Source organism: Gymnoscopelus braueri (genome assembly GCF_963280865.1).
Source record: "Gymnoscopelus braueri genome assembly, chromosome: 9".
Lineage (NCBI taxonomy): Eukaryota > Metazoa > Chordata > Actinopteri > Myctophiformes > Myctophidae > Gymnoscopelus > Gymnoscopelus braueri.
This window is the reverse complement of record NC_137610.1, coordinates 35,489,403-35,516,630: the sequence shown is the minus strand read 5'-3', so window position 1 is coordinate 35,516,630 and position 27,228 is coordinate 35,489,403. Positions and strand designations below refer to the sequence as shown.

The 27,228-nt window shown below is 41.3% G+C and overlaps 1 protein-coding gene across 1 annotated transcript in view; it reads right to left on the bottom strand.

Annotated features, from left to right (window-relative positions):
• Positions 1–27,228, bottom strand: part of LOC308091895 (polypeptide N-acetylgalactosaminyltransferase 18-like) — a gene marked incomplete at its 3' end in the record, with an annotated part of 163,321 nt that overhangs the window by 31,894 nt on the left and 104,199 nt on the right. The window contains exons 8-9 of the mRNA XM_080437641.1: positions 23,004–23,141; positions 11,944–12,039 (exon numbers count right to left, since the gene is read on the bottom strand). Of these exons, the coding sequence (XP_080293767.1) occupies positions 11,944–12,039; positions 23,004–23,141 (234 nt within the window). The remainder of the gene's footprint in view (positions 1–11,943; positions 12,040–23,003; positions 23,142–27,228) is intronic.

Below are 27,228 nucleotides of genomic sequence, written 5' to 3'. Positions count from 1 at the left end.
TTAAGGGTAAGACCAGGCTTGTAGGAAAATAGCCTCAATAAATGAGGTCTGATGACATGGTGATGAACAGACTCACAGAGACATGTACATGTCAGACAAACACCTGTGTTTATACACACACACACACACACACACACACACACACACACACACACACACACACACACACACACACACACACACACACACACACACACACACACACACACACACACACACACACACACACACACACACACACAAAGATCAATTTAGCCTTACGTTAAAGGTTTTAAAGGTCTCATAATTTGTTTCTTAAAGGGATACTTCACTCTCGGGCCGGGGACACATTTTAAAAAAATATTAAAAATAAATGAAAAAAGTTATGGAAAATTCATGGCCCCCTCACGCATTAGAGTGTCCTACTAATGCGTGAGGGGGCCATGAATTTTCCATAACTTTTTTCATTTATTTTTAATATTTTTTTTAAATGTGTCCCCGGCCCTAAAGTGAAGTATCCCTTTAAAATCTCTCTCTTTCTCACACACACCACACCACACACACACACACACACACACACACTCACACTTACACTCACACACACACACACACACACGAAATATGTATTTATGTCCACGTAAACAGAAGTACAAGAATACCTTGTACAAAGGACATAAACACTGCCAGTGCAGTCAGATAATGGGAAAACAGCCAGTTACAAAGTGCATATAAGGCAGAACATTGTTACATACAATAATGTTGGCATACTTGTCAAGCACAGCAGACAACAATCATGGGTAAAGGAAACAACGCCTCCTCCAATAAGGTCTCATAATTTGTTTCTTAAAATCTCTCTCTTTCTCACTCACACTCACACACACACACACACACACACACACACACACACAGTAGTGCGATCAATTTGTCCAAAGTTTTTAAAGGTCCAGTAATTGGTCTGAGATTTCCTTGCATCAAAACAACACCCTAGTGAAATAACTTTAGAATTAATCACTTACAGTCTGCATCCTTCCACAAAATCATAAATCAATGTCTTCTAAAGTACCTTTAAAGGTGAAAAAAGTAATTGTTGGGGGGAAAAAAGTGTTTTCTTTTTCCCAATTGTGGCAATGCTGCATTTCTAAATGTAATCTTTGATTAATGTTGTTTTGCAACTTGGTTTCTATTTACAAAGCCTACATCTTTTCTTCTACTCTTTCACACGGATCAATTCCGGGTGCACAACCCAAGACTTCAAGCAGCTACAATATCCTCATAATTTGCCTCCATTGTATAGTCTGAGTTATACCTTGTATATGCATGGGTGTAGCATACTTAAAATAACCTCACAACGCCTCACAGCTCGATGCGCTGTGAGCTTGTAAATCGTCTACTTTCAGTGTGCGACACCGGCACACAACCAAGTATAAATCAGGTATATTCTGTGTGTGTACTGTATGTTTGTGCACATGCATGCTTCTTGTACAGTATGTGTGCATGTGGTGTTTTGCACATGCATGAATAAATAAACAAATAACCACAAAAGGTCTAATTTTCAGACTTTATTGATCTAGCTGCAAACCAACCTCTGTGAGCGAGGCTAAACTGGTACCGAGACAGAGATCACGTTTCTATTACTGGCTAGATTCCAAGAGCCACTTCTCACCTTTATTGAGTTGTCTGAACAAAATGCTGTTATTCATGTCTCAGATGTTAACCTTGAACCACACCCTGCATCAGCAGCCACACTTAATCTTTTTTATTTAATTAATATAAGTTTATTGTCAGACTGAGATGATGAGTGTGTGGTCATACCTCACAAAACAGTGGTTACTTAATGATTTATTCATAGACGTCCCCACATTTTCCAGAGCAGATTTATTTAAATTCCATCTGCTGTGAGCCTCTCTCAATGTCTGTATGTCATTCTGTCTCACACACAAAATCCTCAATTTAACTCTGGCAGTGTAAAAATGAACCCAAATAAAGATTCAAGGTTTCTTTATTGTGTACAGGTACATAAGAGTACAATTTTGGCCATAAGGAATATTCCACACAGAGAACAGTGTGCGGTCTCACTTTCACTGAGCTGCTCACTTTGTCTCTCATCTTCTCTCTTGGCATGTCAGTTCTTTCTCTCCCTCTCTGTCCCTCTCACCTTCCTGTGCATCCCTCCCTTGTCTCAGACAAGTGACTGAAAAGGAAGCTGACGTACATTATGCATTGGCGACATTCAACAATTCATCAAGTATTCACAGCCATGCACACTCCCTCTGGACTCTCTCTCTCACGCACACACGCACGCACTCACACACACACACACCTGCGCGTGCGTGCGTGCTCACACGTACAGTCGCACATACATAGGTCTACATCCCAGTGGAGTGATTCTATTAAAATAGGAGTGTTCAGAGTTAATCTAAGGCGATGGCGGAACCACAATAAAAGGATACGGATAACAGGCCTAGGGAACAACGGTACAAAAGACCTTCCATGAATAAGGAATAAAGAACAGAGTGAGAGCAATGAAGCATTAATTGAAGACACTACACTGAAGAGAATACTGTAAGAAGAATAAAGCTTTTGATGTGAACAGTGGAAGGATCTTGAGAAGCTGCACCTCCATGAGTGCAAGAACTATATGTCACGAATGAGTTGTACTTGGTTGCGCATCATGTTGTGCACCGAATATAGCTGATCTACAAGCTCACAAGGTGTCACGCTGCGTCGCTTTTTGAGCTTGTGGATCTACTATTTTCGGTGCACGACAACAGCACGCAACTAAGCATCAATCAGTGGTAATGTTTTCAATCTGGAACGGGCAGGTTCTAGACATGTTTACAGGGAACAGGCTTTGTCTGACAGTATGTACACAGTAAAAACCTCAGTTGAATCTGTAATGCAGAACGCAGAACGTAGCAACAACAGAACGTACAGTATAACGAGCACATATGCAGTGGTTGGAGGTGGTCTGCAACTCTGCGTACTGGTTGACAAGTATGCTTGAAGCTCATAAGCTCAATATCTCCCCAGGCCAAGCAGGGATTCCCTCTTGCCCGGTTTGAATCACGGGTGCTGCAGTTGCAATTACCTCTCTCCATCGAGAGCAAGCCCCTAGGACCCAAGGGATTATTGAAGCTGCCGTGTCCCGGTGATCAAATCTGGTATTGCATTTAAAACGCTACTGCGCATGCTTCTATGGTCTGAAACCACAGTGTGCCTGTTCTATTGACACCAATGCTGGTGTCAATTCAGGTGTCAATCGCTTTTCTCCTTTGTACATATAGTGTTTTATAGTGTTTTGTTGATGACATGTATTATTTTGTTATTTTGATGAATTGAATACATAGGACCACGATGGAAAAAAAGTCCCCAGGATTTTTTTGTGTTATCCTTTCAGCCTTAATGTCTGACTGTAGCTCGTGCTGTTTACCTTTCTGACTAATAAAGTATAGGTGGGGGTAGAGTCGTCCGTACTCTCGTTTATATATAACTCTATGAGAGAGAGAGGATTTCAAACTTTATGAATGTGTATGTCTGTCTGCAGATGTGGCAGAGTGGCTCAGAGCCTCTGTCTGAAGTCCAAAGTCCTAATATTCACCCCGCCAAAGGGGTAATTCCCCTTTAGACTAGTACTTAAGATGTTTGGCTTTAGTGTCCCTTCCCGTTACATATGCTGATCAGTGTCAGATCTTTTGGTGCACACTGATAACAGGCCACGGACCTCAATTATGTTTCAATGTTAGATTAACGCAACAATATATATTCAGAGTTTAGAGTGCTGACGATCGGCAAAGTACAAAGATGCAGAGCGTTAAGCAATGAATGTGTATGAGAGAGAAATGGAGGCAGTCATGCCATATTCAAATACATTTTAATAGGAGCTTGAAGGGTTGAAAACATCTCCTTTCAGCGTCTGCCTGCCAGCTGTGTGTGTGTGTGTGTGTGTGTGTGTGTGTGTGTGTGTGTGTGTGTGTGTGAGAGAGACAGAGAGAGAGAGAGAGAGAGAGAGAGAGAGAGAGCAGTGAAAGTGTGCACTGGCATAATGACAGCTATCGAGCATGGAGCAGTAAGCCTACCACTACGGTAAAGTGTCATCTATGAACACTCACAGCAGGAGCTCTATCAAGCCAGTTTAAATAGTCTACAAAACCTGTGTCATGTCAGACGATAAGCATTTGCCTTCCACACTGTGTATTTCAAAATAAGGATAAATAATATGTTGCACATATTTTGATTAATAACCTGTGTTCTGTGTTCTTCTGCAAGGAACATGTTGGCAGCAAAAATATGATTTATTGTTCACAAAGTCAAAGAAAATGTGCTAAGCCAATTGGACCCAATGGAGTATTACTGTACTTGTTTTTCTTCTAGCTCAAAGCCCAAAGCAGCCACTGTGAGCCTAGGTGCAAATGATTGCTTTCATGTTCTTGTGGTGACGGTGACTAATACATGTGTTATAATTGTTTTCATGAGCTTCATAGAAACTGCAAATGGATGATAACAAATGGGCAGGCATTGTTGTCTCAATTGTAAAGCTGTAGCTTTGCATGCTACTTATGTAACTAACTGCTAAGCTACAGTATGTCACATAGCAGCTCATGAAAAAGGTTTGCAAACAGTTTTACATCATCAAGGTGAGATCAATCATGTACGGGTAACTGTGCCCTCTGGCGCCTGTCAGAAGTATAGAAACTGGTCCATCTTACACTTATAATTCGTAATGCGTCCTTCGCCTACTCACAGCACAGTATTGCAATTGTCTCCAAACTGTCATAATTTGTTTAAAATTTTGATTCAAACAGACATTTTGCTGCAGTGGGGGACGGCCCTACTGCGCATGCATGCACCAATGAAACCTGTACACTTAACGACCAGTAGGTGGCAAGCCCCCAGAGTTGCTGAGAAACATTGAAGCCGCCACCCCAGTGGCCAAAGCTGGAACTGCAGGCGGGGAGAAATACATGCACGAGCAAAACATACTGAGAGATATTTATATATATATATATATATATATATATATATATATATATATATATATATATATATATATATATATATAAATATAAATATAAATATATAAACATATTATACATAAATACATATGCATTTACATATAAATATGCATCTCGAGTGTATTTGATAAATATCTCGAGTTCATACCTTGACACACGGGCTGCCGTAGGACGCAAAAAGGACACTAGTGCGCATGCTCATAACTCTATGGTGTCCCCAAAAACGTCTCAATAATTCTACTTCCGGCAGGCTTCCGGGTGCTTCAAAACGCCAGTGAGCATGTGCTGCCTTTGAAATGGCAGAATGTTAAGATTCAAAGTTTTAAAATGTTTAAATAATTCTGTCAATTGCATTGGCGACATTCAACAATTCATCAAGTATTCACAGCCATGCACACTCCCTCTGGACTCTCTCTCTCACGCACACACGCACGCACTCACACACACACACACCTGCGCGTGCGTGCGTGCTCACACGTACAGTCGCACATACATAGGTCTACATCCCAGTGGAGTGATTCTATTAAAATAGGAGTGTTCAGAGTTAATCTAAGGCGATGGCGGAACCACAATAAAAGGATACGGATAACAGGCCTAGGGAACAACGGTACAAAAGACCTTCCATGAATAAGGAATAAAGAACAGAGTGAGAGCAATGAAGCATTAATTGAAGACACTACACTGAAGAGAATACTGTAAGAAGAATAAAGCTTTTGATGTGAACAGTGGAAGGATCTTGAGAAGCTGCACCTCCATGAGTGCAAGAACTATATGTCACGAATGAGTTGTACTTGGTTGCGCATCATGTTGTGCACCGAATATAGCTGATCTACAAGCTCACAAGGTGTCACGCTGCGTCGCTTTTTGAGCTTGTGGATCTACTATTTTCGGTGCACGACAACAGCACGCAACTAAGCATCAATCAGTGGTAATGTTTTCAATCTGGAACGGGCAGGTTCTAGACATGTTTACAGGGAACAGGCTTTGTCTGACAGTATGTACACAGTAAAAACCTCAGTTGAATCTGTAATGCAGAACGCAGAACGTAGCAACAACAGAACGTACAGTATAACGAGCACATATGCAGTGGTTGGAGGTGGTCTGCAACTCTGCGTACTGGTTGACAAGTATGCTTGAAGCTCATAAGCTCAATATCTCCCCAGGCCAAGCAGGGATTCCCTCTTGCCCGGTTTGAATCACGGGTGCTGCAGTTGCAATTACCTCTCTCCATCGAGAGCAAGCCCCTAGGACCCAAGGGATTATTGAAGCTGCCGTGTCCCGGTGATCAAATCTGGTATTGCATTTAAAACGCTACTGCGCATGCTTCTATGGTCTGAAACCACAGTGTGCCTGTTCTATTGACACCAATGCTGGTGTCAATTCAGGTGTCAATCGCTTTTCTCCTTTGTACATATAGTGTTTTATAGTGTTTTGTTGATGACATGTATTATTTTGTTATTTTGATGAATTGAATACATAGGACCACGATGGAAAAAAAGTCCCCAGGATTTTTTTGTGTTATCCTTTCAGCCTTAATGTCTGACTGTAGCTCGTGCTGTTTACCTTTCTGACTAATAAAGTATAGGTGGGGGTAGAGTCGTCCGTACTCTCGTTTATATATAACTCTATGAGAGAGAGAGGATTTCAAACTTTATGAATGTGTATGTCTGTCTGCAGATGTGGCAGAGTGGCTCAGAGCCTCTGTCTGAAGTCCAAAGTCCTAATATTCACCCCGCCAAAGGGGTAATTCCCCTTTAGACTAGTACTTATAACAGGCCACGGACCTCAATTATGTTTCAATGTTAGATTAACGCAACAATATATATTCAGAGTTTAGAGTGCTGACGATCGGCAAAGTACAAAGATGCAGAGCGTTAAGCAATGAATGTGTATGAGAGAGAAATGGAGGCAGTCATGCCATATTCAAATACATTTTAATAGGAGCTTGAAGGGTTGAAAACATCTCCTTTCAGCGTCTGCCTGCCAGCTGTGTGTGTGTGTGTGTGTGTGTGTGTGTGTGTGTGTGTGTGTGTGTGTGTGAGAGAGACAGAGAGAGAGAGAGAGAGAGAGAGAGAGAGAGAGCAGTGAAAGTGTGCACTGGCATAATGACAGCTATCGAGCATGGAGCAGTAAGCCTACCACTACGGTAAAGTGTCATCTATGAACACTCACAGCAGGAGCTCTATCAAGCCAGTTTAAATAGTCTACAAAACCTGTGTCATGTCAGACGATAAGCATTTGCCTTCCACACTGTGTATTTCAAAATAAGGATAAATAATATGTTGCACATATTTTGATTAATAACCTGTGTTCTGTGTTCTTCTGCAAGGAACATGTTGGCAGCAAAAATATGATTTATTGTTCACAAAGTCAAAGAAAATGTGCTAAGCCAATTGGACCCAATGGAGTATTACTGTACTTGTTTTTCTTCTAGCTCAAAGCCCAAAGCAGCCACTGTGAGCCTAGGTGCAAATGATTGCTTTCATGTTCTTGTGGTGACGGTGACTAATACATGTGTTATAATTGTTTTCATGAGCTTCATAGAAACTGCAAATGGATGATAACAAATGGGCAGGCATTGTTGTCTCAATTGTAAAGCTGTAGCTTTGCATGCTACTTATGTAACTAACTGCTAAGCTACAGTATGTCACATAGCAGCTCATGAAAAAGGTTTGCAAACAGTTTTACATCATCAAGGTGAGATCAATCATGTACGGGTAACTGTGCCCTCTGGCGCCTGTCAGAAGTATAGAAACTGGTCCATCTTACACTTATAATTCGTAATGCGTCCTTCGCCTACTCACAGCACAGTATTGCAATTGTCTCCAAACTGTCATAATTTGTTTAAAATTTTGATTCAAACAGACATTTTGCTGCAGTGGGGGACGGCCCTACTGCGCATGCATGCACCAATGAAACCTGTACACTTAACGACCAGTAGGTGGCAAGCCCCCAGAGTTGCTGAGAAACATTGAAGCCGCCACCCCAGTGGCCAAAGCTGGAACTGCAGGCGGGGAGAAATACATGCACGAGCAAAACATACTGAGAGATATTTATATATATATATATATATATATATATATATATATATATATATATATATATATATATATATATATATAAATATAAATATAAATATATAAACATATTATACATAAATACATATGCATTTACATATAAATATGCATCTCGAGTGTATTTGATAAATATCTCGAGTTCATACCTTGACACACGGGCTGCCGTAGGACGCAAAAAGGACACTAGTGCGCATGCTCATAACTCTATGGTGTCCCCAAAAACGTCTCAATAATTCTACTTCCGGCAGGCTTCCGGGTGCTTCAAAACGCCAGTGAGCATGTGCTGCCTTTGAAATGGCAGAATGTTAAGATTCAAAGTTTTAAAATGTTTAAATAATTCTGTCAATTGATAAGTTAAGTTAAAAAGTGATGTTCACTGTAACAGATCATATTGTTTGTACTGCCATCTAGTGGTAGAGTTAAAAAGGTATGAAAACGAAAACGAAAGTAAAATGTACTCAGTAAAGCCAGCATTTCTCCAGTAAACAGTGAGCTGTGCATGTGGTCTGCTGAGAATTCCTCTTAAAACGTTTTTGCCTTGGACATTATTTGTCTGTAAGTACATATAAGTTGTAGTTAATCTGTCTAATGATTGTATTCATGCAAAACTTTATGTTTGCAGCTTCTCCTGTGTAGACTAAGTTAATTGTTTGGTTTGATTGTTTGTTGTGTAAGCACATGTGCTTTGCTTCCCATGTTAGCTTACTACTGCAGTGACTGTATTCTGTGTTTGTAGCATTGGGTAAATGGTTCAAATGCAAATACTTACCATTTATGTATACTTCTGTGTTCACTAATTATTATGTACATTTCTTTCTATGTCTGTACTGTCAGTTTTACAAAACCCTGCAGAGACTTCAGTAAATTTACAAGAAAGTCAAGCCTTGTCTCTTTATTGGAGGATCCCAGAACTGTTATCTAGCTGTCTAGCTACACACAGAAAACGTGTTGCAAGGGCAGTAAAGAGCACTTTCATTGAAATGATAGCTGGGGGCGGGGCAATCCGCCCTCTAGTTATATTATACCTCTATGGTAGGTGGCAGTAAATGCAACATTAAGGATGCAAGCTGCTGTTAAAATTGGATCACTTTCAAACACTCAGCTATAATGCATTTTAAATTTTTGAGATGTGCGAGCTACAGAAACAGCAACATGTTCAACATTTCGTGTGTGCGAATGTGCACACACACACGGTAGGTTTGAGCAGAGCAGAACTATCCATGGTGCTGAGTAGTGCTTGACAGGTGAGCTCTGTCCATGGTTCTAAACCACATGAACTATAAGCTGTCCATGGCGCTGAGCAGTGCTGGACAGGCAAGCGCTGTCCATGGTTCTAAACCACATGAACTGTGAACTATCCATGGTGCTGAGTAATGCTGGACAGGTGAGCTCTGTCCATGGTTCTAAACGACATGAACTGTGAACTATCCATGGTGCTGAGTAATGCTGGACAGGTGAGCTCTGTCCATAGTTCTAAACCAAACAGCTTCCTTATCCATGGCACAAAATATCATTGTTTGTCTCCTGGTGTAACATTAAAAACATGACAGACGTTTTTCCTAATCCTCATTTCAACATTTAATGTCGTAGCATGTACAGTAGTAAATACAGGGTAGACTGTTTGCACTGTAACACGGACAGTTGTGACCAATCATCAAGTCAACATTTCAATAACTAACTGCAGTCATAGAGATTCCGAAGAGGCCAGTACAGCAACCTGCTGCAGCAGCGTCAGCTTCAGGGGACAGCCAGAGGACCGCAGGAGGGCCCAAGGCCCAAAATGAAGACTCCCTCCCCCTCCCCCAACCGAGGAGCGGCCCCTGCCCCAGCTGCAGCCACCAAAAGGACCTAGCGGAGTGAAGAAGTGGCCAGCACAGCAGTTGGGGACTGAGTTGGGAGTGCCTGGTCCCCCTCCACCACTCTCCATTTGGGCTCATTAAGAGTTTTTTCTGGCAATCCAGGCAGAGGACATGTCCACCTGCAGCCTGCCAAAGAGGAGACGAGCCAGCCAAATTTGTATTCACAATGTTTGTGCCCCTGTTGTTCCCTGCATGTACCCGATGCAGCCAGGCAGGTTGCAGAGGGAACAGGCAAAATAAACAATCCAAATAAACCCCATACACAAGAGCGGGGAGGTGACATCATCATGTCGTGGCCACGCGACTCAATGCCAGCCAATTAGAAAAACTGATCTTACAAGCGCCAGAGGGCACTGTTACCCACAAGGGAGTCCTGATTCGTAGAACCGGGGTTACATTCATAACCTATAGTTTCTCAAGTTATCCCATTATAAGTGAAATCAGCTCACAATACACCCGGGATTAAGCCCCTCAACAGTATACAAGATTATGTGAGGACACGCTCAGGGAAACCCATTCCTTAACAATGGAAGAGGCCTCAATGATTCTAGGAAAACATTTCTGAATAAAAACTGTGGGAGATTAAAAAAAAGTTTATTACAAATCCATTTATTTATTAGTGACTGCTGAATACGCCATCTCCAGGAAAGAAAAATGGAAATGGAAAAGACAGGGGAGGCAATGACAAATGCTAACACAGCCATTTTTGGAAGCAATATTGTATTGAGTATGACTCAAATAGACTGGCTGGGTGTTTTGAATGGCAAGGCAACGGCCAAAGCTATTAACTTTACTTACAATAGAGGTGAGGCATCAAAAAACTCTTTGCTTGGATTTAGTCTAGTAGTCTTGTCTTCCTCTATGTGCTATGCCTATTTTTATGGCAGTGTGAATATGCAGTAAGCAGTGTAGACGGTCAAAAATGAATTATTAATTCACTGAGCTAGAGAACATTACAAAGTGCAAATACACAGTAATAGTCCCTTGTTGAATACAAAAAGTTTCAGTGGCTCCACTAAATGCACGCACGCACGCACGCACGCACGCACGCACGCACGCACGCACGCACGCACACACACACACACGTAAGTGTTAAATAGCTCTATATTCCGATAGTAATCATTGCTATAGTAGTGTTTGTCTCCCCATCCCAGCAAATACATTTTCAGGTCAGGATAGAGCGAACTCATACAAGATACAGGATAAACAACTGAAATTGGAAGTGATGAAACAAATACATGAGCAAACAGAATTCAAACAAACAATATAACATTTAAGGTGATAAATGGATTCTCTTAAAATGCATTTTCTGTTTACAAAAAATGCGGAGAGATGAGGCTACCCTGTTACTGAACAAATACTCTATAGCAATGATTATTATGAGAATATACAGCTTTAACCATTTTTTTTAACCAAAAATGGTTATTTCAGCACCTTTAACTCTTGAGTGTAAAATGGACCCATAAGGGTACAACATTCATTTTACAGTGTGGAATACTTTTTGATATAATAACTAATACTATGTTCAGTGTGATAGGAAGGGCCAAGTGGCATTCCCTCTAAACCTGTTGGAACAGATTCATGAACTGCTCTGGTGGATAGTAGTTTAAAGCTGGGATTAGGCGGATGAGTCACGGTCTGAGTCAAGATATTATCTCGCAAGAACTCGGTTTTACTCTGTCATATTGCCATGTCTTCCAATATTGTATGTGTGTATCCCCTATACCTTTCCTTCATTTTAAATAATGCGATTGGTCTGACTCTAAGGATCTTAGTCTTTTTAAAGAGACTCCTCACGATCAATGATTGATGACTTATTTTGTTCCCCCGCCTCTCAAAGAGACTCGCCATGGGAGTGTGGCTTCAACCGAACCAGCTCAGCAACATGGGGTTGAAAGTAGAACAGTGTTTGCTCTGGGTGCATTCAGCAGCACACAGCAATAATGAGGAAATACTAAACACACAAAAAACAAAAACAACACCACAGTGAAACAGAACAGAACAGAGAACACTGACCTGGGGTGTCATACCATGACAGAGGTACATGATGGGGATGTTGTCACTGTCTGGTCCCTGGTCCAAGCATAGGTCATCTTTTAGACTATTCTTCAACTGGTGAAACGAGTCAGGGTCCGAGAGAACAGATATATAGATAGAGAGAGAAAGGAGTGATAGGAGAAGTGGTGAAATATTACCTGCGCATTTGCACAAAGGCACACACACACAAGCACGCACGCACGCACACATACACGCACCACATTCCTTTGATTAGATTATTAATTAGTCCATTATGACTGAGTGCCACAATGCACAGCTACAGTATGGTTGTGTGTCTAAAGCTGAGACAAATGGAACCACTTAAGGCTAATTACTGCTTGCCTGGAGGAAGTCAGACAAACACTCTGGATAAACCTGCTCCATCATCGCAACATTAAGTTTCTATGGCACTGCTAATCTAATATTTGACAATAATAAAACATTAGTCGTTTTTGGCACACATTATTTGCTTCAGTTGTGATCCTCTTGAAAATTATAAGCTACTTACAGTATGTCATACATCAGCTAAAACATGGAGCTCCATATACTATAATTCTTCTAAACTGTCTTTGTCTTTTATGAGGTTAACAATACCGAATATTTAGGGAGTAAAACCTTTTTTTTGCTATAGTAACAAATTTGATCAAATAAAATTATAATACAAATATTAATAATTATTATCATTATTATAATATAGAATTTATGTTAACCCACAGAAATAGTTTACTAAAAATGTATTCCGTATTCAAAGGATAGTGACAGAGAGTTAACAATGGCACCCATTTGGGAACCTTGAGGCACACTAGAGTCTTGCATCTGTCAAGCTCAAGGGAGAGTAATTTCTAGATAAACAATTTTTTCAACCGCATCTCCTCCCACAGTTTATTTTTCCCAATTTAGTGCCATATGTCAAAATGACCGGCCTCACCGGGAATCGCCTGCTTGTATTTTGTTAAGAGATTGGTTGCATAGTTTTATTGATATTGATTTATTAGTGCATTAAATGTCCCCATCCACTTTAATGGAAAAGTGAAAAAACTCAAATTCAAGTATTTTTTTCTCAGAAACCGTAAGAGCTAGAGTTACCAGATTTGGAGGGGAGGTTTATAATTTAGTCCGAAATTATTTAAATAAATAATCACACCATTCGGCCTCATGGTGGCGCTATAACAGCCCACTTTACGTTTTTGGCCTATAACTTTTGAACCGTAGGTCCTAGAATAAAAATCTCCCCATATAGGCCACGCCCATTTGCGTCAGGATAGATTTTCCGCCATTTTGAATTTTCTTCAAAACACACTTTTAGCTCCTCCTCCCACATATTTTCTCCAAATTTCACAAAAATCGGTACACATTATCTCTGGACCCATGCGATAATCTGGAGCGAAACAGAATTTTGATAGTCCATACCGTTCGTCCGTAAATGGCTTCCAAAGTTAGCGGAAGGGGCCCGTTTTACAAAAAAGGCCACAAATCACTAACGAAACGTCCAGTCAATCCCAAATTTGAGTCACATATCGAGGGTGGTTTACTCAACGAATCCCCAAAAGTATTTCCACTTTGACCCATAGGGGGCGCCACAAATGCACAAAACGTAACCGTTTGATGCAAAAATATGATTTTTGGGGGGATCAATCCTCTCAAAATGAAATAAAAGTGATATCAGGAGTGACGTGACAATATGATTGGCCCGTTACATTTGTGGGAGGGGCCTATTTCCTAAAATCAAAACGGCATGTATCACGAAGGCAGGATCCGATTGACACCCGATTCGAATGGCACGTCACGCGGCCTCCGACGGTATTCCTCCCAGCTTATTCCCCGAGTCCCGGCGGCAGCGACCCGCGACTCGCGTCGGCGCAACCACACTTTGCAATTGCCCTGAATTGCGACGCGTCTAGTTACCTTTGGTATGCTGAGGATGACCGGTCAGCAAGTAAAATTTTGTTGTGGAGATTAGCACACTTTCAAAATGAACTGTATATGAGACTGGTGAAATTTAGTAGTGAAATGGGAAGTCAAATGTTTCCATGCGAAAATCCACCTTTTGCGTCTTGTAAAATGCTTACATAATTTGATGACACTATGAATATTTAGTAGTAACCATCTTAAGTGTGTGATTCAACTGACATTAAAATAAATGAAAAAATATTAGCTGGATCTCTCTGCTGATTCCATGCAAAATAAAGTCCCCAAGGCGGATTGGGGTCTTAACCAGTGGTTAGGATCCCAATCTCTTGACACACTTGTACCCCTTTCCTGGCCTAGAAACCCTCCACTGCCTCCTCTATGCTGAAAACTTTCCAACAGTTTTGCCTCAATGAAGGGCAAACGTTTCTTTAAAAAACAAGTCTTCAAGGTATAGCCTAGTTTTTGGAACTGTTAGAATTGCTACATTCTATTCCCGGGGTGGGGTGGGGAGGACATTCAACCTCAATATAGATGCATGCATTTTCAGCAGGGTTAGGACAGGGTGGGATTTCAGCTTCAACATGTTTTTATTCCCTCAATTAGGGTTTTGACCAAATCATGTCACTCCTCACTTCAGTATATCACACCCATCTATGTCTGTTGCACTTACTTTCTGCTCTTCTCTATGGTTATATCAAAATTGTAATCAATTTAATTACAGCATAACCTCATGTTCTAATCTTATTCCACTTTTAATACAAGAATATCAAACAAGCAAATGAGGCAAAGATCAGACTAATTTTAAAGTCTAATTTTGTCTGAAACTCAGCAAAAGACAAATAACTCCTATCCTTTCAAATATTTACACTGCATACGAGCAGAATTTCATTGTAATTTCTTTCATTTCATGTTAATCAGAGATGAGTGAATAAACACCATGCACTGATCGCACCACGCCAGTATGCAGTGCTCACTTCATCTGCCGTATCCCCTGACTGACTGTTTGTTTTGACAAATTATGTAAACTTCATATCTGCATCTCTCAGATGTCGCTGTGGCAACGCTTTCATCTCCTGCACTGAAAGCAGCAGCCCCACACATGCTCAGTAATATCGACAGTTCCATGCAGCGGCCTCTGCAGTTGAAGTATTTATCAAACAACAAACAAGAGAGGGGTGGAGAGGGCGGGGTTTGGCAGTGAGAGACTAAGTCGTACTGACTATCATCTGTATAGAACCGCAGCCAACCCATTTCCCATCAATTCACAACTTATTTCTCTATTCCAATTAAATGTTTGAACCTGTGCAGGGTGTCAATGCAGATGACACAATACAGAATACAATACTGTCATAGAATAGGGGTTGGTGTGATTTTTAATAGCTTCATTGAGCACGTACAGTAGGCATGTATGGTATAAGCTATATTACGTTTTTTTTTACATGCACTCAAACAAATCTAAAAAGGTTCAGTGCGGCAGCCCCCACCATCTGGAACTCTCTCCCGACGGAGATTCGCCATGCCCCAACTCCTGACATATTTGAATCAGCCCCAAAATAGCACCTGTTCACTAGTTTTCTGTCTACTTGTTTGTTCCTTCTCTGTCTCAGTGTCGAGCACTCATGGGTCTCTTGAAAGGTGCTATAAAGTATACATTTAAGTTAGCATTATTATCATTAAATAATAATGAAATTGTGTAGGTACGTGACTGAATCTGTCATGAGAAACCGATTTTGCCCTCTATCAGTTAAGAGAGAGAGGTGGGCTACTTCTGTCCTGTTTTCAACAGATTGCAGTCATTCTTCAATTATGCAAAAACCTCCTACAGCCTTCAGTTGAAGAGGGAAATAGCCACACACCATTAAGTGGCATAAAAAGGTTTGTTCTTTCACTTGAAGTGATTTGAAGTGAGCTCTTTCCTTAGAGTGGCTTACATCACAAACTGTGCACACAATCACCTTTAGTGTTAATGGAAAAGTTACGCTGTTGTGGCTTAGAGAACTTAAAGACTTAGAAAAGATGTTTAATGGAAAAGTTTATCCATTGCTACGTACAGTATGTGCAGACCCGAGCAAGATGTATTTTTTATCATCACTCTCATAATACCATCATGTCCGCAGGCAGGAACTACTTATCAAGTCTAGTGATCACCTCGTACTTTGCACCTCTTACATTTAACCAATTAGTTCAATTAGTTATGTGATTGTTCAGTTTGACCGCACATCGGATCAACTCTAATCTTAGGGTGTGTGCCCATCTAACTACTTTTAAAAAGTGACACCACTGTATTTTGGGACTTTATTTTCATTGTTTCCTCCAAGAAAGGCGCTCTCTTAGTGCTCCTTTCTGAAGAAGTGACATTTTAATGGCAAGTGCTGAGGGCACTACCTACTTACTTTCTACACCTGTCTTTAGAATTGATTTTGCAACTGTTGTTGAAGACCTCATGAATATAACATTGAGTTCTATCTACTATTATGGTTGAAGGACAGGCAGGGAAAACAGAGAAGAGGAGGACTCACAAGTAACTCCCAGAGGGAGAGAAAAACAACAATACTGGGTCTAATAGCGGCGTGGCTTCCCTGTGAATCTCTGACATCAAATTGATTCTTGCCCAAATATGGAGCCACGCTCAGTGAATCTGAGATTAAGAACTCACAAAATATGAAACATTTTCACATGAAAAAAGAAAATAAGCAAAATCAATCCGGGGATTGACTTCCTTGGCCTACTGAAACAAGAAATGTGGTGCTGATTGGTGTAGTAATTTTCAAGATTAGCCACGGCAGTCAGACCCAAAAATGTGGGAGTTACATCATACATACGGATGAACACCATAAAAGTGGAACAACTCCAGTAACTGATAATAAAACTAGAAAAAGTGCTCCTCGGAGCACAGGTCTCCGCCAGGTCAGGTAGGTTATTGTGGCCTCCTGGTGGCGCTATAATAGGCCAATGTGTTTTAGGTGACATTTGCTCCTCAACATAGTGTGAATGTGCGTGCAAAGTTAGACCGTAATCGGACGCTGCGTTCATGATTTGCGGCATTTTGTTCAAAACAAGCCACTACTGCAAACTTTAGATGTCAATCGTAGCCAATCATGATGGAATATGAAAAATCAAACACATCCGTCTTGATCACATGACTATAGAGATCATGTGTGCTGATTTGCGTGAAATTTGGATAAAATCGGAAGAAGTAATAGGAAAAAAAATGTTTTACATAAGTCGGCCTCTTGGTGGCGCTATAAAAGGCAGATGTGAAAAATGCAGGGCAAAGGTTTTTCCTTGACCTCTAGGGAGTGCGCTTACAAAGTTTTACACAGATCGGTGCAGTTATGGGTAAAAACATTTTGAAAATTTTCAAGTATCATTTCTTCCTCGGCATAGTGGAAATATGCGTGAAAAATTTCAAGGAAATTGCATGCTGTGTTCATGATTTGAGGCATTTTGTTCAAAACGGAGAACTCCTGCAAACTTTGGAAGCCATTTTTAGCCAATCAGGATGGAATATGACAAATCTGAAAAAACGGTTTCGTTTAATGACTATAGAGATATTCAATTCAATTCAATTCAATCTTTATTTCAGACTCAGGGTCCATATAGCAAAACATGACAATCACACAGTAAAAGCAATAAAATAATAAAAAGAAATAAAAAAAAACACATAAAAACAGTCCAACTACAGCTTTTCAAAGTCCGTAGAGGCTGTTACGCCAATGTCTCCATATCGTGGAATAGTACCGAGTAGAACTTTTGACAGGGTTAATTTAAATCTTAATAACATGATTGTCAGACTTTTCAAGACGACATATGAATTTGTACATTACATTTCTTAACAGGGCTTGACAGGTAGGTACCCCCAGGTTTACAAACAGCTGGCTGGCACTGTGCCATCTTGGTACCCTCACCAGCAACCGTAGAGCATCATTATATGCTACTTTTAGTTTTCGCATGCTGCTAGCTTTGTATTTACTCCATAAGTGAGCCGTATACAATGGTGTACAGAATGCTTTAAAGAGTGATACCTTGACATGTACAGAGCATTTGTGAAATTTCCGCATTAGTATGTTTGCCTGGGCATACAATTTGCATCTTTGTCTATGGATGTCTTTGTCATCAGAGAGATCATCGGATATACAGTGTCCTAGGTACTTAATCTCACTGCACACAAGTAGTATGTTGCTACTGAGAATAAAATTAGGAAATACTGCCTTTTTATCATCTTTACTTCGCACAATCATGATGCTACTCTTCTTGGCATTATATTTAATATTAAAATCAATGCCATACTGGGAGCAAACCCTGAGAAGCTGTTGTAAGCCTGCACTGTACGGGGAAAAGATAATCAAATCATCTGCATACATAAGGTGGTTGACTACAGAGTCACCTATGACACATCCAGTTTTACACTGGTTCAGTTTCCTAGACAGCCCATCCATGTATAAATTAAATAATAGAGGAGATAAAATCCCCCCTTGCTTAACACCATTACCAACATAGAAATGTTCGGACACAGTATTTCCCCACTTCACCTGCATAGTCTGATGTGCATACCAAAAGGCTAGTATCCTTATAATGTACTTGGGTACCCCTCTTTGGCACATTTTGTCAAATAACTTGAAATGATTCAACCGGTCAAATGCCCTAGAAGCATCAATAAAACACAGAAACATGGTGGAATTCTGGCTTCTATATTTAGCAATAATGTCCTTTAAAGCAAAAATACACATATCAGTGCCATGTTTCCTTTTAAATCCAAACTGGTTGTCAGCTGTGGTAATATACCTATCCAGTCTGTCCAACAGGATTTTCTCCAATACTTTGGAGAGTATACTAGCTAAAGCAATGGGTCTGTAATTATCAATGCTATTTATTTTCCCAGCTTTGTCCTTAATAACTGGCACAAGTAGTACCGCTAACATGGAATCTGGTAGGATACCATGGTTAAGGAAACCAGTAATACATAGAGCAAGCATAGGAGCAAGCTTCAGACTGGCATTTTTTAAGTGTTCAGCTGAGATGTGATCCGGGCCACAAGCTTTGTTATTTTCTAGCTTCATTATAGTGTTATAGACTTCCTCAGCTCTAACTGTCACATTTTCAGTGGGGTCAACCTTCTCCACCAGAAAAGAGTCACTCTTAACACAGTTGAACAGCTCATAATAGTGTTGCCGCCACAGTTCTGCAATGTTGCCAGACCCACACACACCTTCAATGGATGACGGTAAGGGAGTTTTACTACTGTTTAAGGTTTTGACCTCTTGCCAGAAATCAAAACAGCTGTTGTTGCGCAGCTTTTTGGCAAGTGAGTCAGCCCTCATTGTGTCCTCATTTTTTTTGATGAATCGGACAGCATACTTGTATTTGGCGTTAGTGGCCTGTTTCTGTTCAAACACAGACCCCTGTCTTGGCCTACCTGATTCTGACCATACTTTAAAAGCATCTCTAGCAGCAGTGTGTAGCTCAGTCACATATTCATTCCAACCTGGTTTTATACTGAACTCCTTTTTCTTATCATTGTAAAGACCCTTACTTGAGGCATTTAAAATGCTAATGATAACATCATAAGTAGAACATAAATCTCTACAATGATGCACATTTTTACAGTTGATGTCACTGCACTGCATGGCTTCTCTAGGAAGTCTAACAGAGTCTAATGATTTGTCTGTGAGTGAGGTATAGTGATTAATATCCTTCTCACTTAGCTTAGTCCAATCCAGCCTCCCTGTGTATGTTTTACTGTTATCCACAGCTATAGCTGGGATATTTTCAACATTTAGGGTCATTATAATCGGGATATGATCTGTGGTGGCCAGATCATAGCAGATAGTTATGTTATCAACAGAAGCATGTGCATCAGCTGTGCATATACAATGGTCGAGCCATGACACTGTATGCCATGCTTCACTAATATATGTATAGCTTTTCTCAGGTAATAGTGATTTACTTGTCAATATGAGATTATTATCATTACAATATTGCAGTAAACATTTTCCAAACAGAGATTTGTCATCCGATATATCAGCATTCAGGTCACCAATGATATAGACACTGGTTGTGGCATTGTCCTTGATGAATGCATTAATAAATGCCAATCTATTGCGATATTCGTCTTCATTTTGATATGATTCATAAGGTGTGTATATATTTACAATAATAAATGACCTATTTTCATACTTGATCTCTATACCAATGGCCCAGTTTACCTCTAGTCTAATCACTGTAACCAGAGGATCATATTTACTGTTCCAGAGAATCGCCACACCACCTGGTATTCTACCATGAGCTATTCTATCACAGAGGTCAGTAGTAGACTCTCCAACTCCATGAAAGTTAGCATGCAGTGAATTCAGCTTTTCTAGGTCTTGTTTAGGTAACCATGTCTCTTGTAAGCACAGAATGTCACATTCCTCCAATAGTTTATCCACAACCAGCCGCCTCGCTTTGTCACCAGCACTGTGCCCCACACGTAGGCCCCGTGTGTTATAAGACACCACCCGCATCATACTGTTTATGTGCTACGGGCATTTTCATCCGTAGATGACTGATCCCCGTGTTGTACAGGAGCGATCACTTTATTTATATTATTCGTTGTAGTGTTTTCACCTATAAGCGACCCACTGGTAGCTGGCCGTCTTGGCTCAAAATATCGTCTCACATAGATGCCTGCTGGCCACAGTTCTGGGTCGTACATTTCAGCCACTTCATTACATTCAGCAGTGATGTGAAATGAGCTGAATCTACTCTGATAATGCGACTCAATCTTCCGACAAGCAACTGTTCGGTTAAGTTTCTCTTTCAGATACACAGCTAGCATGTTAGCTTCCAATTGTGGGGCGAACTTAGTGGCAAACACACTCACCATCTTCGTGTTTATGACATGTATGTCAGAACTCACAGGGCCGGTTCCAACAATACCTGGCGTCTTCTTCCTCTCCCGTTTCTGTGGTGCTTGTATTCCACGTTGGCGTGCAGCTGGTATTTGCTCTGGTGTCGCCTTGTTGCGTCGGTGTCCTGCCTTCACGACCCGGGACCATAGGGGAGACTTAGGTGCCTGTGGTGTAGACACAACTCCCACTACGCTGCTGGAGCCTCCTCCAGCCACTGCTACCTCCTGGTCGGCGTTCTCAGCTGCAGGCCTCCGTCTCTTGCATGGCCTCACGTACCCAGCCCCTGGGTCCACGCTGGTCTGTCCACGGGGCCTCTCGATTGCCGACACTCTGTCGTTGATGGCCATGGTTGTCGCCCGTAGCCCCTCACAGGCATCTGTTTGAGCTTCGAGCGTTTTTTTCACACAGCACATATCTTTATTCAGCTGTTCCATCCGCCCCAGCAATGCCGAAACATCAATGTGGTCATATGATACTGGTGGGAGTTCATCCAGGTAGTGGGATACGAATCTTGGTATATTCTCCCCACATTCATTTAGCACCTTCAAGCATGTTTTTATGTTGTTAGCATCCTTCTGCACTCCTTTATGAGCAACACAGCGCTGCACCGTTTGAGGACACATCTCAAACAGTAGTTTCTTCGAGGCTTCGATCCACTCCGAGTTGAAGTTATTTGAGGCCAGCAAGACAATGTCATCATGATTCAAAGTTTTCATTTTGATGACAAGGAAGTTCAATAGTTCATCTTCCACAATCACCTTATTATCTGTCGTGCGGTAAACTTCAGGCTTAGTACGGCCGGAGAAGCTAGCAGCCCCACGCCCGGCTGCTGCCGCCATCATGCAGAATACTGGTCCCGTAGAGAGTTCAGGGCTCTTGGATGGAGTGTTCCCTGCTCTTGCGGTAGTAGCCCCGCCTAATCCAACCCGGATCCTGGCTGAAAACGAGCCACACCGAGCTAGACTTTACTACTCTTTAATTGTTTGTTATTATTCCATGCGGTTAGCATTTAGCACAGCTAGCACTCCCAAGGGAGCTACTGCTGCTCTCTCACGCTACTGCTGCTCGCTGAATCTTTACACCACACGATGAAAATGTGTTCAATTCCTGGCACTCCCAAGCAAATTGATGGAAAGCTATTGGAAAGTGTCTTCCATAGATGCTGCAGAGTTGGCAGCAGTCGATAGTGTTGTCGGTCGGTCCATCCGTCCGTCCGACAGATTCCAACGCAGTGCAGAAGCTGTTCTCAAATTTGTACTTAAGTACAGTTGAGTAAATGTACTGGGTTACTTCACAGTTCACACCACTGCTAGCAACCCGGAATGAGGGGTGTGTGTACCGATTTACGGGAGTTTTGGACAAAATCTGTAGGAGTACTGTCAAAAAATATGTTTTGCACGAATCGGCCTCCTGGTGGCGCTATAAAAGGCCCATGTGAAAAATTTGGGGCAGAGGTTCTGCTGTGGCATCCAGGGAGTGTGTGTGCACAGTTTCACTGCGAGCAAGCCAACGGTGCCGGAGATTAGCTGTCCACAGACAGAATGACGGACACACGGACGGACACACGGACGGACGGACAGGGGGCAAAACATACTCTCTCGCCATGCCTTTCGGCCTGGCGGAGACAATAAATGCACCTGGAAGTGCAAATCCTGCCTGCACCAAAATCTCTCTATGTCTCTCCATGAGATATGACACATTACCTAATGCTGATCTTGACAGTGACCTTGGTAAAAGTCACAATCAGGTTTCATGAAAATCCACCTATCCATTCTCAGTTTTGACCTTGATTCTTTGACCAAACTAATAACAGTGCCTTGTTCCTGCAGTATTTCATTATTGATTTGAATAGTACTCAATTCTTTATGTTCTGCCTGGAGAAGCGTCTAGACTAGTGGAAACGACTGAGGATGGAGTACAGGAATCTGTGTTTCTGGCAACTTTGTGCTCCAAAATTGATTGTGGGCTTGTTTCTGTGGATCATCGGATGGTAAGATTTCTACTACTAGCGCAGTTGAGTCTAGATTCCAGGGCAACACTCAAATAAATTCAAATGTAACTTATTCATCACACAAGCCAGCATCAATACAAGTTAAGTACCAAATGACATAGTCAACACTTTTTTCAGTTTATAATATGTCAAGTGACATGGTCATGTCACAAAGGTTATTTAGCCATAAAGGTCCAGTCTGAAAAGGTACGGGAGTGCTGAAAATGAAGGGTTCAAAGAGAACTCACCACTCCGTAAGCAATGGTGTCACTGTAGGATCTGAGCTCAGGGTAGATGTTGGTGAGGAACCACGTGAATGGTCGGCAATTGAGTCTAGACCGCAGGGCCTTTCTCTCAGAGAGGTCACCAATGTCTATACCCGAGTTCTAGAGAAGGGAGCACACACACACACACACACACACACACACACACACACACACACACACACACACACACACACACACACACACACACACACACACACACACACACACACACACACACACACACACACACACAGTATGAACTCACAAATGCAGAGATAGCTTTACAGAGAAGCATGCACCACTGAGCCTTTGGCTGTGGGATGCCACCCATTTAAGACTGAAATCCTGACAATTGCACCAGATAATCAGAAACTCCAGATCACAACGTGGATCTGTATCGGCATACATCACAATCACTGTAAAAAATCTTCAATTTTTTTGTTGTTACAATCTCACCTTGAATAAACTATCAGTTGTGCTTCTTCTAATGCAAATTTACAAGATAGAAAGGCTAAGGGCTCCACTGAATGTTCAAAGTTCAGTTTTTTTGGGTCTAATTGAGGTCATAAATCCCCCCAAAAAACGTACAAAAGTGAAAATGGATTTCATAGAATCTTTAACTTATTTCAGCACATCCTTCAGTGAGAACAACTCAACAGATCTATAGACCTTTATTGATCCCGCGAGGTAAATGCAGTTGCCATGGCAACACTGCAGTTATGAAACAAGGTGAGCGCAATGTTAACTTGTACATCAGCTATTTTCAGCAAAGTGATTTGGTGTAGAGGGAAAACAGGAGCGGTCCCTGGTCAATGTAGGGACCCCCATATTAGCCCCCCCATCCCCCGTGCACGAACAAGATTTGTGGATGTTTTGGTTTGCTTCCATGAAATGGTATTTTCAAACTAAATACATTAGGCTATATATCTCTGCTGTCCGGCAGAAACCAGCTAACTCCAAAATGTTAATTTTTCAGGAAATGAAAGTGGATTTAGGAGGTTTTGTTCATCATTTATAAGAACAGCTAAATGGACCTCCAAGCTCACAATGGCCAGGTTTCCCAAACGAAAATGAGCTCATGCGCAGCCTAGAAGGTGCGTAAGAGCCTCCACGCACATGCGCAGTAGCAACCCCGCCACGATCTATCTTCATTAGTGGCAGCTGTGTGTGCTCTACGTGGCATCTAAACTGGCTTCAGGAGGCACCATCGTCGTAGGTTCTCATTACGTGTGTGCTAAAACTACATTCGCGAGACAGCATAGACGTAAAGACCTCCTGGACGAAGTCTACGTAAAGCCGACGTAAACTACGTAGTGCTGTCTGCCGCTACACTGCAGTTTAAACACCCTTTGCGAAAGTGAAATGGATCATAAAAATACCAGAGCCAACTGTCAGATGTCCTGAAGCAGTCCACTCCAAATACAACTTTTGAATAATATATTTATGAATGAAATTACAGTGGTGAGTTGACATCTGCAAGTTAAATAAAACACTAAAGTGTCCCCATTATGCAAGTAAATTAAATATACTTAAAATACCAAAAGTAAAGGTATGCAGAATGTCCCATTTCCCAAATTTAATATGTATTAAAATCTTTTGAAAATAGCAGATCTACAAGCTTGTGAAGCGTTGTGAGCTTGTAGATCTGCTAGTTTCAAAAGATTTTTTAACCATTCATAAAAATGTTGAGCGCAACAGCTGTCACTTTGTGAGAGGAACTGGGGACTTTCATCATAACGTTTAACTATAAAACTTCGAAATTTAGGAAACATGTTTAGCTCAGCATCATTTATATACCTTTAGTTAACTTGCCATATGCTTAATATTTTTATCAGACGATCGGATCATCCGTGAGAGTACAATTTGTAAACTTCGGGTTCATGCATAAAGGACTAAGCAGCGTAGCCCTGGTTCAGAGCGTTAGTGTGTTCCCTCTAACGCCCTGGAAGACCCCTCGCTCTGCGCGTGTACAAGGAATTCCGCTGCCCTGCGAGTTCTCAAGAGTAGTAAAAATAAACAAAACCATTTCGCTACTCACCAAAGCAAAGGCTGTTTTGTGTTGTTGAAAGTCTATTCTCGGAGGTGGGAAGCCTCTCAGCACCCCAACTACTCTGTAAAATACACTTTTTGGGCAGCAAATAAAATATGTCAGCGAGACGGAAATTATTTTTATTTACTCCACAGTGCCCTCTACAGATCTGTAGGATTGAACTTACCATTAACCAAAATCTGTAGAGGGCACTGTGGAGTAAATAAAAATAATTTCCGTCTCGCTGACATATTTTATTTTCTGCCCAAAAAGTGTATTTTACAGAGTAGGTGGGGTGCTGAGAGGCTTCCCACCTCCGAGAATAGACTTTCAACAACACAAAACGAGAAAGGGCGTCAAAAGACCTGGCTATCGAGCTCAGGCTTATTAGCATGACTGGTAACGTGTCGTGCTGGTGAGTGGGAGTTTCGGGTTCAATCCCAGCTCACTGCTTCCCTATATATGCATGGATCCGGTGTTTATAAATTCTAGCAAATTCCGATCATCTCATAAGAGGTGACAGAGCCAACTGTCAGATGTCCTGAAGCAGTCCACTCTAAATACAACGTTTGAATATATTTATGCATTAAATTACATCTACAAGCTTAAGAGGCGTTGTGAGCTTGCAATCTGCTATTTAAAAAAAAAAAATATTAAACTTGGGAAATGGGACATTCTGCGTCCTTTTTTAAAAATATATATTTAGGGGCTTTTTTGCCTTTATTTGGACAGGACAATAGACTGACAGGAAAAGGGGAGAGAGACACAGTAAAGGTCGTCGGTACTAGAGTCGAACCCGCGACAGCTATCTTGATGGATTCCCAAATTGTGTGACATGCGCCTAGACCGCTAGGCTAGTGGACGACTCATACTAAATGCTGTGACTTTTGGTAAAAACATTTTTTTCATATACATTTATATCTTGCAGACGTCAGCTGTCACTTTGTGAGGGGAACTGGGGTCTTACGTCCTTTAGTTAACTTGGCTTGCTTAATATTTTTATCAGATGATCAGATCAGAGATCATTCGTGAGAGTACAGTACAATTTGTAAACTTCGGGTTCATGCATAGAGGACGCTCACCCTACCCAAAAAAAAAAAGATCTGCAAGCTGTCGTTACGCACCGGCCCGGTCGCAATATATATATATATATATATATATATATATATATATATATATATATATATATATATATATATATATATATGTGTATATATATATATATACATACATATACATATACATATATAAATTAAATGTGTGTGTGTGTGTGTGTGTGTGTGTGTGTGTGTGTGTGTGTGTGAGTGTGTGTGTGTGTGTGTGGACAGTTTCCAGCAGTTTCCAGCTCAAGCACAACTTAAAACCAGCCCAATTCAATAAACAGCCCTCCTTAATTCGGTTATTTCTTTAATTATGCGTAGTCTGGTGACATGATCGAGGCTAATAATAACCCGCCAAATATGTTCATTTTAAATTTAAATTTGATTTAATTTAATAATTACATTTGGGCTTGTTTTTAACTTAACAAGCCCAAATTTGATGTGCCCGTCCAAGGCTATTTATTCCAGCCCAATGAGTTTTGTTAAAATAGCCCAATCTGGCAACACTGCTACTAATGAGGGTTCACCGAGTCTCAGCTGTGTAGGAGGCTCTTACGCAAGCTGCGGAGGCAACGCATGAGCTGAAATCTACGTGCCTGCTAGGGTACTGCGCAGATTGTGTGGACACACGTAAGACCCGTCGTAGAACCTGCGCAGATGCTCAACGCAGCATCTCTACGAATCTCTTTGGGAAACGCGGCCAATGAGGTTGGAGGTCAAAAGGGGGTGGAGCCTGGAGTCAGCAAAACCAGCTAACTCCACCCCCCTTTTGTGGAGTTAGCTGGTTTAGCAGAAAGTTTGAGGATCCAATGGAGTTAGCTGGTTTTGTCAGAAGCGCTTTTTAATGCTTTTCATTGGTTCAATATTTTTTTTACCAACACACAGACCTAAGGGGTGTTCAATGGCCCTGATTTATGGAAAAAAATGCAAAAGCGTCAAAATGGAGTTATGACGATATGCACTTCCACCATAGACGTGCATACATCTTTTTTTTCTTGTCTGGCCTGTTTCATGCTCACCACTGGGTCGAACTCAGCATGCAGCTCCGCCAAACCAATAAAGTTCCCATTATTTGGTT